Raw genomic sequence first — 16,012 nt, forward strand, 5'->3', positions numbered from 1 at the left:
AAATGTCCAGACTTCCGTATTTTTCTACATCTATGTTGAGATGTAAAAAAATAATATGATAAACAACTCCTATAATTGGAGATAATCCAGATTTGTAAAACTTCAAGTGCTGTTAAAAATACAATAGCTATCTACCTTATATTTGGTAGTACCGATAGGGCGCTTGTCCACTACTAGGAATTCCGTGTAATTTTACCGTGCGACATATCAGTTAGCGTTTTAAAACGACGATTGGCTTGTGCTTTGGTCCATCTTTCTTCGGATCGGAGGTCTTGATCGGTGCGTGAACACGTTGCGCATAAATTCGATCACGCTAAACTGTCGTAGTCGTTTTCTTTTTTCAAAACCGGACTGCCGGACGGTGATATCCCGTGTAGTGGACAAACGCCCATACAGTTTGACAACGCTCTCGCAAGTCGAAACAGCTGTCACAAAAATAAATAAATTCAATATGATCATAGTTTGTGTTTTTGTGATTTATATTGGCAAAAAACTGTTCGACCATCTTTGAAATTGTTCATATTAAACTTCAGGGATTCGAATTTCATAACTGTCTATGCATGTTTAGGTATCAGTTTCAGGAGAATGTTCAAGCTCCAGTAGGTACTTAAACTGTCTGAGAATGTATACTACGAACACGCCATACAAGTCTTACGTCACAGATTTATATGATATGAGCATTTCAATCCACTTTCCTACAGGGAGAAATTTTGAAAGACATATAAAAAATAAACAAACAAAAAAAACAAACTAGCTGTGTCAGACCTAGCGTTTCATTAATTTTCAGAAATAGCTATCATTCGAAGTAAAAATCAAAAGAAAACCCAAAATCATTTGTTCGCTTCATTCATTTTATTTGTTTTATTATTTTTTTATTTGGCACCAGTCACCCAGTGAGAGGATGTTTCTGCCAGTGTCAAGTCTTATGTTTATTTACAAACAAAAATAATGATAACAATTAATAAAAAATCAAAGTTAAAATGCGTTTAGTTTTATCATTTTAGAAATTATAACCGCAATTTTAGAATTAGGTTCAGAAAGAAGGGTGGATAATTGGGTAGGGAGTTGGACTCCTGCCTGTGTTTAGCTATTTAGAAAGTTCTCCTTCTCTGTTGTGAGCGGACACTGAAAGAACGTATGGTTTGCATCCCCTATATCTTGTCCACATTCGCAATATGGTGATGTAATGCACCTTATCTTACAGAGAAGCACAGTCAGTGAGCAGCGCCCAGACCATAGAAATATACGTTTTGAACGATTACAGTTAGTGATGTAAATATACTCGAGTTGACGATTTCTCCGGAGTTGACAATTTCTCCTTTACGAGGCAAAATTATTAAATATTTAATGGTTTCCTTTATTTAAAAAAATATTAGTGAAATGTTTAACATTCTAAACCGTTGTTATATTCACTGATGTATAAAAATGTTATAAGATATGGATAGCGACAGAATGACTAAGAAAGTAAATGTGGCGAATGTGAGCAGAAGAACAGAACGAGGACGGCCGAAAAAGACTTGACACGTTCAGATCAACCGGAACCTAAAATCTGGTGGTGTCAAAAGTCCGCGTAATCGGAGGGCATGCATAACTAGATGTATGGATGTGAAGCAAGCGAAGAGTGCATGTTGGGACAGAAGAGAGTGGTGTTCCATCCTCTCTGCCTACCCCTATGGGGAAATGGCGTGGTGGTATCTATAGTAGAATTCTTAAAATTACCCCGAAAAAAACATGGTCAATCACTAAGAGTGGCCAATTACTTGAGATTTACTCTGACTTTAAATTTGATTACACCGTTTAACGAGCAAGCAATGTGTTAAACAGCCATTAATATTCGTCACCTCCAGTCTCCCTGGTGAACACCCTCCCTGTGAAGTATTGAATACACCCCCGACACGTCGCGATGCATGGGAAGGGTGGAGATCCAATTAGACGACGCGTGAGATTGTGACATAATAACTAGTGTGTGCTGGAACGTTTAGCTTCCTATTAACATAAACATCCCGCTTTAATAATATTGGGCAGGAAGATGTAAAATAACAGAATGAGTGTGTGAAACATGAGCTAATATCATTAATACATATGCTAAACAATAAAGGACCTAAAAGAGAGCCCTGTGGTACCCCAGAAGGCAAGTTAATGCAGTCTGACTTAAAGCTACCAACCACCACAACCTGACTGCGATTAGAAATATGATATGACAACCACCTAAAGAGATCACCATGAACACCAATCCTTTAAAGCTTTAATAGAAGTACAGGATGGATCACTTTATCAAATATTTTTTTGAAATCAGTATAGATCGCATCAATTTGTATTCTATTTTCTGAATTATCCTGAAGTATTTCAATAAGAGTAAGTTAATTCCTGGTTGTTTGTTGATTTGCCTGCAATAAATCCGTGCTGGCAAGGATTGAGTGCTGATAGCTGCAGTTAGTTGATTGACGATAATTTTCTCTAGAATTTTTCTAAAGTGGGATAGCTTCGAAATAGGTCTGTAGTTCTCAATATATGATTTATCTCCGTTTTTAAAAATAAGTGTGACTGTTTTTGTTCCACACTAGCGCTAGAACTCCTTAACAATTGAAGATTACTGATTCTGTTTGCGTATAGATAAAATATGTTATAAAGTGCAAATGATAAAAAAAAATACTACTACTACCATCACGCCGTTTCCCCGCAGGGGTAGGCAGAGAGGATGGAACGCCACACTCTTCTCTCCTGACATACACTCCTCGCCTTCTTCACATCCATACACCTAGTCATACATGCCCTCCGATTACGCAGACTTTTGACACCGCCAGATTTTAAGTTCTGATTGATCTGATCGTGCCAAGTCTTTTTCGGTTGCCCTCGTTCTGTTTTCCCTCTCACATTCGCCACATATATTTTCTTAGTCATTCTCTCGCTATCCATTCGCTCCACATGTCCATACCACCGCAAAGAACTCTTTCTAATCTTTTCAATTATTCCTCGTTCAGCCTTACATTCCTTTCTTATATCTTCGTTTTTAATTCTGTCATACAAAGATTTTCCACACATTCGTCTGAGGGAGCGAAAAAAATACTACTTTTATTAATACAAAATCTATAACAGTAAAAACGAAAACATTTTGAAACCTCGTTCTTGACATTGGCTGTCGGCAGTAAACTCACGAAGACGCAGAAGGTTAGTTTACATTGGTAGATATACTGCCGTCATTGCAGCAGCAGCAAAAAAACGTTTGAATCTTTTTTGGTATCACTGTATTCAGCGAATTTCATTTGTACGCGAATAAAAATGCGGTATCTGCACTCTAGTATTGGAATCCTATTTGTAGGACTGCGATATCTTCAATAATTTATCTAACGCAAAAAAGCAAAAAAAAACTTTTCTTTACATCAGCTACCTTTTTTTTAGATACCACACTTCTCCTTATGACGGCAGTACAATAGTCATCATTTATCACTATTATCCAGATCCTTAGGAATTACGAACATCAGTCATAAAATTGTAAAAGAGAAGAATAAAGATTTTAGTATTTTTATAGAAATGATTTATATATATGCGTGTGTATGTGCCGTATAAAATAACAAAGATGGAAATGGTTAAATTGGTAAAATATATTTTTTACATTAAGTTTTACTTGGTAAATACCATTTGTTTTTTAAAAAACTATCGCGAAACTTATTTCGATGCATTCCGCATCATTTTCACACCGTATGAAAATTATCACATATTATTGCAGATTGGTGCTTGATTCGTAAGACTGACCACCTGTTTTTTAAATGGGAATTGCATTTATTATTTACCTTTCTTATCATGTACAAGGTTTATAGATCATTAAGTGGATTTTTATTACTTATTAGTAAATAAATGTTTTTTTAGTTAGAAGAAACTAAACACCTTGCCTTCATTGAGATTAATGATGAAGTTTACATTGCATCAAATAAAGGCACAATCGGGTGCAGATAAGGGTTAAAAGATTCTGTCAATATAAAGTAATGACTTTGAAAAAAGGACATCACGATCCGCTAATATGTTTAGTTTTCATTGAAAATTCACAAATTTGATGTTTTGACACCGAAATAGACGGGCAAACTCCAGGGAGTCTCTTTTATTGAACAGTTTAACCGACGTAAAATGGGATTTTTTAGCATTATATTATTTTAATTTTATTTATTCTTAATGGAAACTCTTTTGATAAATTAGTAAAAAATCTCAATCGGTAAATAATGTTGTACGCTTAATAATACTGTAACGAGCTGATTCTAAGATCTCAAAGAGACTTTAAGAGACGATACCGCAACAAAAGTTGATGAAAATAATCCCTCTCCTCTTTCTTTTTATTGTTCCTTCCCTCTTCCTCTTTCTTTTTACTGTTGCGATTTTTTTATTTTGAGAAAATTTTAGGTTTTTTTCGCCCTAATAAAGTTAAATTGTTCATAAATAATATCATTCTAAGTAGGTAACAAGTTTTCAAAAATCGCATGATAATTATGAAAATCGTGGATATGGACTACTGGTGAAAACTGATTTAAATATTGTAATAACCAGCCAAATTGTGTCTGCAAGTACGAATAAGTACCATATGTTGTTAAGGCCGAGCATTCGTTGAATTGCAACTTGATTTTTCCAAATAAAAGAGATTTCCAAAAAGTAACATTTTACGTAATTAATTTTTTTCTTAAAACACCGTTTTCGCATTGAAAAAAATAAGTTTTTTTTCGAAATATTTATATGGTTTTGAAAAGAAAAGAGTTATTGAAGGGTAAAGAGTTGAAAATATTTTTTTTCTATATGTAGGTATTCTAAAAAAAAAATATCAAATATAAATTCTTTCAAAAAATCGGACGTGAACAGACATGTTACCTCTCCGGTGGTCTCCGTTGAAAAGAATTCTGTGTTAGCGAATATCCCTTTTATGTAAAAATGTGTGAAAAATATCAACGATTCAAATAGTACTTTTATAATGGCAAAAAGAATGAACCCCTTTTCGTGTCGGGTAAACTGTAAACCAAAAGGGTATTTTCCCGATATAGTAACGGGGCAAGGGACGAGTACCCAATACTAAATATACCAATGTAAACATGACTTAAAAATAAAGGCACCGTAGGCAAGCCACAAATAACCAGTTTTGAAAGAAGGCAGTATTTGATTTACGTGTTTGTAATATTTGCAAGGTTGGCGACTCTGACCACGTGCTGGCGTGTTCGTGTGTCAGAATATAACAAAAAGAAATTTAATGGCGGAAATAACAACGTGGATAGATGCAAAGATGAAGCTCTTCATGACAGCCAAGTGAGATGTAAACATATTTGTTATAACGTATTTTTCATGATGCATTTTTGTTAAAATAAATTTGTTGTCCGCCTCCGTGTGTATTGGTACGTGTGTTTAGCTGCCGTGTTGATTAATTAAAAAAATCTCCAGATTTGTGAACAAGTGTTTGGACACACTCAAAATGTTAAATGATTTGAACTAATAACAAAATGATTAAGCTGATGTTGTAAACATTGTTGGAAATTTCCTTAAGCACAACGAAACAAGCTGCGTTTATATTGATTTTGATGAAGTAAAAGATATATAGAGCGACGTTCATTTGTTAGATAAATAAAATGCTTTATAGAGATGAGAGAATGCTTATTAAAATAATAGCTAGTAACTCGTGATAATTTTTATCGATTATTTACTTACGATAAGCGTTTGCAGTTGGAGTTGCTAGATAAATTAGTATGCATATATATTGTATACGTATTACCATCCGAATGATGATGAATGAATATAGATAAATGCCTAATTTACAAATTAAGAGAAAAGACATAATTATGTATAACGATATCATAAGTAACGGTATATACACGGGTCTACCAAACAATAAAATGACTCGACTGCAATCAGTGTTAAACGCAGCAGCGAGACTAATTTTTGGAATTTCTAAATTCAGTCACATCACCCCACTACTTCACAAACTCCACTGGTTACGCTTTCCCGAAAGGGTTGAGTATAAACTCTGCCTACTCATGTATAAATCAATACACAATATGGCTCCAGAGTATCTTAAGGAGCTGTGTATTCCAGATGAATTGGTTGATAGACGTCTCACGCTTCGATCGGCTACAACATCTGCAATGGGCAAAGTTATCTTACCAGCTCGCAACCGACGCACTAAATTTGGCGAGCGTGCCTTTGCTGTTGCAGGACCGACGGCGTGGAATGCTCTTCCACCAATGGTTAGAAATAGTGAGAGTGAGATGGTCTTTAGAAAAAGACTGAAGACACATTTGTTTGCTAAATCATTTCCACCATAATATTTTCCCTAATTCATTCACAGTGAGGCGCCCTTGAGGTATTTTTTTTTACGAAAATGGCGCTATATAAATTATCCAAATTTATTATTATTATTATAAGAAAAAATAGATTGAATTTTCTCAAACTTTTTCGATCCTCTTAAGGCGTTTGTGTACTATACGGAATTACACGGAATTTTACCATCCGGTCTGTCAGTTAAGAATTTTAAAACGATAATTGGCTTGGATTGGCTTGTGCTTTTGTCCATCTTTCTTCGGATTGGTGCTCGTAATCGATGCGTGAACACGTTGCGCGTAAATTCGATCACGCTAAACTGTCGTAGTCGATTTCATTTTTCAAAACCAGACTGCCGGACGGTAAATTTCCGTGAAGTGCACAAACGCGCTCTCAGTTAGTGATGATATTACTAGATTTTCCACCCTTTTTATACTTTTGGCGATGACATTTGCAGGCAGAAAACCTTTTTTTATAGATTTCTATTTTATAATCGAATTAAAATTAGTATTCGAAAATTTTCTGTCGTTTTAACAGAAGTTGGCCATCGTCATACAATTTTTGCCTACCTGGCAACCTGTTTTTGACCACTTGCGGTCTCTGTCGTCTTTTTTGGGAATCGCTATCCCAAAAATTTACTTCATGTATTTTTTATATGTTTTTTTATTATTTTTAAATACGTAATTTGCGTAGAAAATTCAGGAAAATGTCCTAGGCCGTGTCCCATTTTACAACAACTCTAACATACGTTATGTTCACCAAAATAATTTGCGCGAAGACACGTCTGGCCCCTTGCGCGGCCGTACGCTTTCTGAGTTAGATGTTTGCGAGTTCATCCTTAAATAAGCAAAATAAACAAGCAAACGGTGATTGGCGGACAGAGGACTGTAAAACTCGCTTCCAGCAAGACGTGTCAAAATGTAGATCTATTGTGCTGGGAATTAGATGACTCACTGCAGGATGCCGCCATTGTTGAGGTGCTCGTGAGGGGGGGGCGAGCGCACGCGGGAGGGGGCGTACGCCGCCCTGCCCCCCCTCTCGTCCTTGTCGCCTCCCCCCACCACGATCTGCACGTCCTTGCTGTCTGCCATCGGACCCGCAGCGGCACAGGCACTACACAACGCGTCTCGGTTTTTGCACACAATCTATCCGTTATAACACGACTTTTATCATTTTCACTGTTTAATAATGCACTTTTATCTAGAATTAATTATTTGTTCGAATTAAGGATTTCTTAGAGACATTGCGCTCGATCTGAAAAAAGAATAAAAAAGAATAATTAGCTTGACGAATTAATGAAAAATATAAAGTCTTCAGATTATTTTAAAAATTAAACACATATACAGGGGGCGCAAAATTTATCACTCTATCGTAGGGAGTTGTAATTTTTACAAATGGCGTCTTACGTCAATCATATTTGACGTTTGTAAACTAGATTTTTTTACCCTGTTCCGCACCGCAATGGTGCATAGGGCACTGCATTATATAAACCCAGTGTTATCTTGATCATTAACACATGAAGGAAAGGTGATCAGCCCTTCGCTTCAGGTACCAGTCCAGGGTAAAATTGAATAAATATAAGAGTGAAAAATATATCTTATATTTATTTTCCTCCCCCTGGGAATCGAACCCGGGACCTCCAGAACGGTAGCCGAGCGTGCTGACCATAACATTACGGAGGTGAACATACCAGCAGTATACAATATTCCCGATGAGTAATTTCCATTACTCATTTTGGGACATGGGATTAAGGTTACCAAGAAAAGAAAAACAAATAAGAAAACACAGGGCAATATGTAGAATATAAAGCAACAAAATGCACAGTAAATAGGCATATAAAAAAACATAAGGTAAGAAGCAGGTTCAAAGGAAAAAAAGAGAAAATATAAGTAATCACTAACACAAATATCTTTCCATGAAGTATTTTTTCAGTTTATTCTTTTTGGATCCCTGACTGGGATCTATTTTCTATGTTTTTAAATACCTATATCATTAAGACATAACGGTAAAAGAGTAAAATAAATACTTATACTTATGTACTTTAATGAAAATACATAGTACGTCGCACTACCTTTGAAGAGAGCATAATCACTTTCACTAATCACAGACTGACTTTTCAAATACGTTTTACAGCTCACATTAATAATGTGTTGAAATAATGATCGTCCTTCTTTTGATTAAATTACTATCAAATCAGTTGGACTGCACAAATTTCATCATCGGAAAATGTTCGCAATTTTTACAGTAATTTACCTGAATCACGTATGTCACATGTTACATCATCATTAGTTTCCATTATTTGCAGAGCATTTTAAAAATATTTAATAACGAGCTTATCAATATTGTAAATGAATGAAGTTGACAGACCCAAGCAAGTATAACGTATTGCATTTATAATTATAAAAATTATATTGCGTTCCAATTTTGTATTGTCGGTTTCATAATACTTTATTTTGTAATAATTTATTGCGATAGGAACTTTATGTAAGTAGGTAGATACTATAATTTTTATTTTATTGTTTATTTTTTTTATAGAATTTAATATTCGTGTAACGGAACTTCTATTTCCTGAAGTTCTCGCAATGACAAATATTTTTACTGAACATATAAGGATATTCGTAATCAAATTAAAAATTAAATAACACACATTTATGTGAATGATTTGTCAAAAATTTGTCTCATCTGTGGACAAAATTTTGCGTTGAAAAAGAGGATGAAGCTGAAAATTTTTAATCATTCACCGAACCTACGACGCGCATATTGGTCATTCAGTCTATTCATGGTGAAATGGCAAAACGTACTGACTACAAATCAACTGTCAACTATCAAATTGACAGTTTGTGGAAACAATGTTGCCAGTTTAAAAACCAAACCTCTAAAAAAACAACCCTATATCTAGCATTCTAAAATATATAACTTACATAATTTTCCATTGAAGAAGTATTTTCCGAGATTTCTCACCTGCTTTAACCGATGTAAACATCATTCCACTGTTTCATACATGTTCCACTGTTTGCCTATTTCTACAATCGTGAGTAAAAAATAAACAAAAATAATATGAAAAGTAGAAATTGTTGTTTTCGCTTCAATTTCATAGTCTTAGATTTCTTCCTGTCTAGCATTAGAAAAGGTTAAATTGGTAATAAAACGTCGATATAAACAATAAACGTATATCTGACATACCAAAAGGAAATTGAAGAATAATTTCCACGCCTCGATGCATAAAAAATGTTGACTGATGAACGAAAAACGCTCTCTTTCACCATTTATTATCGTATCTTGGGCTTATTTTAGCAAAACTCGGCTGTTATGAAATATCATAACGAAGCCTAATAAAGGCTTTCACGCAGAGAAGGGTGGAGCATAAAGTCGCGTGATTGTGTTGGTTGTGGTATTTACAGAGAAGGAACTAAGCCTTTGAATCAGTTCGTGGAAAAATTTCGCGGGGAATAATAAAATTTGCGATCGTGTTTTCGTATTTTGCGTTCGTTTCACGATTTTAATAGCTTTCTAGCGTATTTCCACGTTGTTTGGTTTGTAAATAAGTAGGTTTTTTTTAAGAAATATAGGTAAGTAAGATTTATTTTATTTTATTTAGATGGCAATATATTTCCCTTTTTGCCTATTTTTAGCAGTTCAGTTTCATTCAGCGTGTCGGTTGGCGAACTGACCCATCTTACAGTGGATAGAATTATCGACTTTTTAACTAAACGTACGTATGTCTAGTACACGCGTGTTGGTACATTTTGTTTATGCATTAAGTCGATTTTTGTCGATAATTAACGTGGTAATATATGAGGGTAGGAATTTTACAACACCGTTTTTTTTTAAAGATCACCCACCCTCAATGATTTCACTAATCGACCAAATGGAAAAAAAGTAATGGAAGTGTGGTAAGTATTAAATTATTCAATGTAACTCGGTAATTATAAGCTATTTCATTTCCTCGAGGGCCTTATTCAAATAAGCAGTATTTAGTTACACAAACTAGTACGAGTAGGGTTTGCAAACCTGAGTGCCTTAGCCATTAGTGCTATTCTTCTATTCTAGTATCTACTATTCCTTTTTGGATATGAGTGCTACTTTTAACACTTTTCTTTTAATGTTGATGGACGTCCAAGCTCACACTGGTCAACAGTAGCAATGTTGGCTGAGCGCACTAACGAGAACATGAACGGGTTGTTTTGTCCAATAACGATCCAGTTTCACGAACTCGCTTCACAAATCGTTCCACAAACTACGATGAAGGCACTTATTTTTTTGACTTTTTTTTTCGTAAACAGTTTGGGTTGAGGATTCCACTTTGGAAGTAAGTTTTTAATGTCTTCCAATTTGTTCAAGCGTAAAGCGTCCCATTTAGTAAATGTCAAACATAAAACGAACTTTCTGTCAATTCGTAAATGTCAATAAACCTTTCGAGCTCCAAATAATCGGTAGATGTAATTCCGAGATAAATGATTTTTCGTACTTAAATGCGTGTATCTGTTTTTTCTTTCGTTTTTCACAGTTTTAATGCCCTTTCAAGAAAAGATAGAGATCGCAATGATTAATATTGTTGATTGATTTGGCATTAACATTGTGGAATAACACGATGATTTAAATATTAAAAAAAAAACATATTTTTTGAGTTGACGTTAATAAACTCAAAAAAATGGACAAGTGTTTTATTTTTTATATTTATATAAATAATATAGAATCATACATATATTGTATTTCGGTACGTGTTAAGGCCCAACATACGATAAATCGCGACTTAATTTTCTTTAACCACCCTACCTTCGGGATATTTTCAGGCATATGTTTTATAAAAAGCAAAAAATCACAACGTATGTTGACACAACATGTTGTCAGCTATTGCCTGACAAAAATTTGACAGTGTATCCGGTACGCATTAAATATTTTTGGAACAGATACCATTTCTCGTGCGCGTAGGTCATGCGGGTTAGCGCGGGACGGTGAAGAAAAACGCGTATCACGTACGTTCGTATGTGTTAAGTGGTTAAACCCAAATAAAATGTAATGAAATAGAATTTTTGCATCCTTTGAAAAAATACCGTTTTTGTATTGAAAAAATAAGTTTTTCTTCGAAATAAATATATGGTTCTCGAAAAGAAGAATTACAAAGAGGTAAAGAGTTAAAAAAAATATTTAATATTTATTCAATGTTAATTTAAAAAAAAGTAAAATTCTAAAACATATATCGCTCGCTCCATTCAAGAACGTCATAAATCAAAAATCGTCAATTTTCAGTTGTGCGTGTTTTCGGAATGCCCAGAAAATGTTCTAAAGCGTCAAAAATGTTCTATCCCATCAAAAGCGACATATTTTATTAAATATTTACCCGCTACAGGGCAGAAAGAGTTGTTTTTGCATTTTGAAGAAGAGGTATTGTTTAATTATTTTTTAAATATACTTTTCAAATGGAAAAAAAACCTTCAGGTTTTACCTAAAAAGATCTGTTGCACAATAAAAAGTTCAATAAGTGACTTGATATTATTTTTAATTCATTTTATTATATTCTTAAACTTTAAAAACGACCTCCTGAAAAATCAAGTTTTTTGATATTTGACGTTGTTAAAAGGAGTGAGCGATAAGTATATTTAAAAAAAATTGCGTTCGGAAACATGTCCTGCCCCTAGCGCAGAATTTTAGCGTTTGCGATCTCAGCCTTAATAATAATAAAACATGATTTTATGTATCTAATTGATGTTATTATGCAATGAGTCGTGGCATAAAATGACGAGAATCTCATGAAACGGGAGTAAGTAAATGCAGAAATGCAGTATTGTCCGTGTCAATGCCGACTTTATGCCAATCTACCACTTAGCGACATATGTTCTGCAATCGCAGTTAATCTAACTACTATTTAATTACAATAATATGGAAATAAACCCATTAAATGCAATACATACTTTGATATCATTCAAGAATGTTATATACTTCTTAAAAAGTTTTATTCATGTTTCAATTTATAAGATTCAATAAAATAATATAACAACTTCATACTTAGTTTTTTCTGCAAACTTATATTTTATTTGACCAGTGACCGGGTTTAGTCGTTACCGCCATCATCATACTGGTGGGAGGCTTCTATATTATATAAACAACAAGGCCCCCGGGGTTGAAAATCAAGGATTTTATATAATTTTTCCTGATAAAATGAATTTAAATTGAGCAAAATGTATTAAAATAATAATTACAAATAAGTTTTAATGAAAATTTACTGACATTTTGTTAAATTTGCATTTTACATTATTCTATTTATTGTATAAAAATACTCATTTTTTTTGTTCAAAATCTTAAATTTTCTTAAAAATTTTAAGTAATTTACGGATTGCATTGAAATTTTGACTTTTTGGAAATATCTTATTCGTCCACAGTGGCAGTGCCATCCGTTGAATGTAACAACATCATTGGAATTCTAAACATTGCTCAAGGCGGACAACGTGTTTCTTGACAGCTGCTAAAATATTCTGTGCTCAAAAGGATTCTGAAAGTAAATATATTAGTAACATGTTCTTTGTCTTTTTTTTTCATTTATATTTAACCAGACAGGGCCACAAGACATATGGCCGGGTACAGCTAGTAATAAATATAATAAAACATCAGCTTAATATCTTTTTCATACATAACTTTGTAAAATATCGTCTGATTTTAATTTTATGTTACTACTTATACCGTGACTTCACTTCAATAGGGGTAGGCAGAGAGGATAAAACGCCACACGCAGGACGTGTGTTAGTTTTTGGATATATTTGAACGCCCTTAGGGGTGACAGGTTCAGAAATTAACGGTTTGTGAAAAATTCTGACATTCACTCATAGCTTCTTCTCTAAACATCCAGTCATATATGCCCTACGGTTTCGTAGACCTATTTCAGGATCTGATTCATTGGGTCGTGTGTGGTCGTGATATCGCTCACTCCTTTCAAGAACGTCATAAATGAAAAATCGTCAATTTTCAGTTGTGCATGTTTTCGGAATGTCCAGAAAATGTACCATATCCCAGCAAAAGAGGATTTTTAACTTAATATTTACCCGCTACAGGGCAGAAAATGTTATTTTTGCATTTTGAAGAAAAGGTATTGCTTAATTATTTTTTAAATATGCTAAATATTTTTCAAATGGAAAAAAACCTTCAGGTTTTACCTAAAAAGATCTGTTGCACAGTAAAAAGTTCAAGAAGTGGCTTGATATTTATTTTTAATACATTGTGTTATGTTTTTTAACTTTAAAAACGTTCTCCTGAAAAATCAAGTTTTTTTATTTATGACGTTCTTGAAAGGAGTGGGCGATATGTAATTTTATAATTCCATTCAAGCAAATATAATTATGTAATATATGTATACGAGTATAACGAAGAGCGAAATTCTTACATAAATCGGGGTATTAAAGTTTCTTCGTAGCACAAAAAAATATGCGATGTGTGGTCAAAGGTCATAGAATCCTATTACAATACAATTACATAAGTACACATCGCTGTAAATCACCGCGTGAAGTACGAAGTACCTACATAAGTGTAATATCAAAGGTCGATTGGGTTTCCTTTATGTATCGATTGAGATAATCAAAAACTAAATTATTTATACTAATTTAACATAAACAATTATAAGATACAATTAGAATACAATTATACGTCGATAACAAAGCTACATTTACAAAAAATACCTTTACTTTACTTCTACTGGATACATTGCGCGTATCAAAAACTTTGTTCACAAATGATGGATTTTAGTCGACATCAAAGCTGTTGACATTATTTGTTTTGTTTTTTTGCTGTAGCGATATCTCAATATAGCTGGAGACAACATTTTGAGTGTGTCCAAATACTCGGTCACAAATCTGGATTATCTCAAATTATAGGAGTTATTTATTATATTATTTTTTACATCTCAACATGGAATAATATGGACGTCTGGGCATTTACGGGACCTCACATACAAATATAAGAGTTTTTGCGCAGTAAAAAAGCTTCTTTGTCTCGGCAATAGATCGGCTGTCCAAACTTAAAACACAGTAAGGGACATTTTTTGTAGCACGTTTTTTTTATCATTTTTGTACTTGACAAAAATGCAAAAAAACATACTACAAAAAAATGTCCCTTACTGTGTTTTGAGTTTGGACAGCCGAGATATCATAAGTGAAAATTCTAGTATTTCTTGTATAATGTTTCAAAATTAGATCATATATATAGAACTTCTAAGAATTTGAGTAGTGTGGTTAGAATGGATAAATTTCATGATATGCTACTATTGGCTAATAAATCACAAGACTATCGGTAGCATTCTTATTGAAATCTGTAGAGAACTAAGGGAGATATCAAGGTTTAAACTTTTGATATTTTAATAAAACGAAAAACGGACACCGCTATACGTCATCAAATTTGACGTCATCGGGTGTGTTATGCGTCGTATCCCAAAATGTCCCTGCTTTAAAGGGCTATAATAGTAGTAGTGTGGATCGTTTGTTTACCACTACACTACCATTTGTGTTATACAAATATGGACGGGGGGAGGGGTGGGACAATAGACATCAACAAATAGAGCCGCCAATAATTTAGCAATGTTACCAATATTAAAATAAGTCCATCGTTTCTGTGACGTCATTCATTACCAACTTACGGAAACAACGTATTTACGAAGGCGAATTTTCCAAAAGCAAATGAAGAATGAAAATATTGATTTTCGGCTGTTATAAACACAAAACTAGTCTAATACAATCCTTTATAGGTTGAGTATGTTAAATTAGATATTCCTCTCGTCTGAAAATGATCCATTGGTGAATGTTACACGTGTGTTAAGTGATAAATCCAGTCTATGACGGTCTTAAGCCCCGTAAATGCCCAGACTTCTATATTCTTCTTCATCTATGTTGAGATGTCAAAAATTACCATCGATCTTTATCGTATTCCGATTTGAGCGACGACGTCGTGGACTGAACATATTACATATGTATTATATCACACTATACCATACATATTATACATACATACCGTATATGTGAGAGTATTGGTTAGGGAAGGCCTTGGCGGATCATTTTGGAAGCATGAGGTCATCAGACCTACGACCTACGACCTACAAACTGAATAAATTGAGACAAATTATTTTATCGAGCTTACTATACCATAAAAATATATTGTCGTTATTTTTGCGGTACGGTAAGCTTGGTAAGAAAGTAAGTAAGATAGTACGGCTGTCCAATCTCAAAACACAGTATGGGACATTTTTTCGTAGTTAATTTTTTTGCATTTTTGGACTAAGTAGATTCTACTTAGTCCAAAAATGCGAAAAAAACAAACAACAACAAAAATATCCCTTACTGTGTTTTAAGTTTGGACAGCCGAGTAAGATATATACCAATAAACCATAGTCCATAGATTTATATATATTATTTTTAGACATCTTATCAAAGATGAAGAAGAATATGGAAGTCTGGGCATTTACGGGGCTGACGACCGTCATAAGCTGGTTTAAGTTATCACTTTACACATGTGTAACATTCACCAATTAGGACTTCCATATTCTTCTTCATCTTTGATGATTTATCAAAAAATAATATGATAATAACTCGTGTAATTGGAGATAATCCAGATTTTGTGAACAAGTATTTAGACACACTCAAAATGTTGTAGATTTATATATAACTAACTACTAAACTAACCACCACGCCGTTTCCCCGCAGGGGTAGGCACGGAGAATAGAACGCCACACCACTCTGTCTTTGCAAAC

General features: G+C 33.9%; 1 protein-coding gene and 1 long non-coding RNA gene across 7 annotated transcripts in view; both read right to left on the reverse strand.

Annotated features, from left to right (window-relative positions):
- The window catches only part of LOC148300972 (uncharacterized), a 206,437-nt gene that overhangs the window by 146,257 nt on the left and 44,168 nt on the right, over positions 1-16,012 (reverse strand). The window lies entirely within an intron of this gene.
- Atet (ABC transporter expressed in trachea) overlaps positions 1-16,012 on the reverse strand; it is a 47,727-nt gene that overhangs the window by 22,958 nt on the left and 8,757 nt on the right. Inside the window, exons 1-2 of one of the 6 annotated variants that reach the window (XM_088274019.1) lie at positions 15,277-15,360; positions 7,240-7,539 (exon numbers count right to left, since the gene is read on the reverse strand). In XM_088274019.1, coding sequence (XP_088130145.1) covers positions 7,240-7,376 — 137 coding nt within the window. In that variant the 5' untranslated portion in view covers positions 7,377-7,539; positions 15,277-15,360. Of the gene's footprint in view, positions 1-7,239; positions 7,540-8,325; positions 8,655-9,206; positions 9,310-15,276; positions 15,361-16,012 lie in introns of those variants that run through there. The other 5 variants (XM_088274021.1, XM_088274020.1, XM_088274018.1 and 2 more) reach the window with 5 other exon arrangements.

The sequence above is a fragment of the Brachycentrus maculatus genome, unplaced genomic scaffold (assembly GCF_059751285.1).
Source record: "Brachycentrus maculatus isolate JH-2025_06_01 unplaced genomic scaffold, ASM5975128v1 h1tg000624l, whole genome shotgun sequence".
Classification (NCBI taxonomy): Eukaryota; Metazoa; Arthropoda; class Insecta; order Trichoptera; family Brachycentridae; genus Brachycentrus; species Brachycentrus maculatus.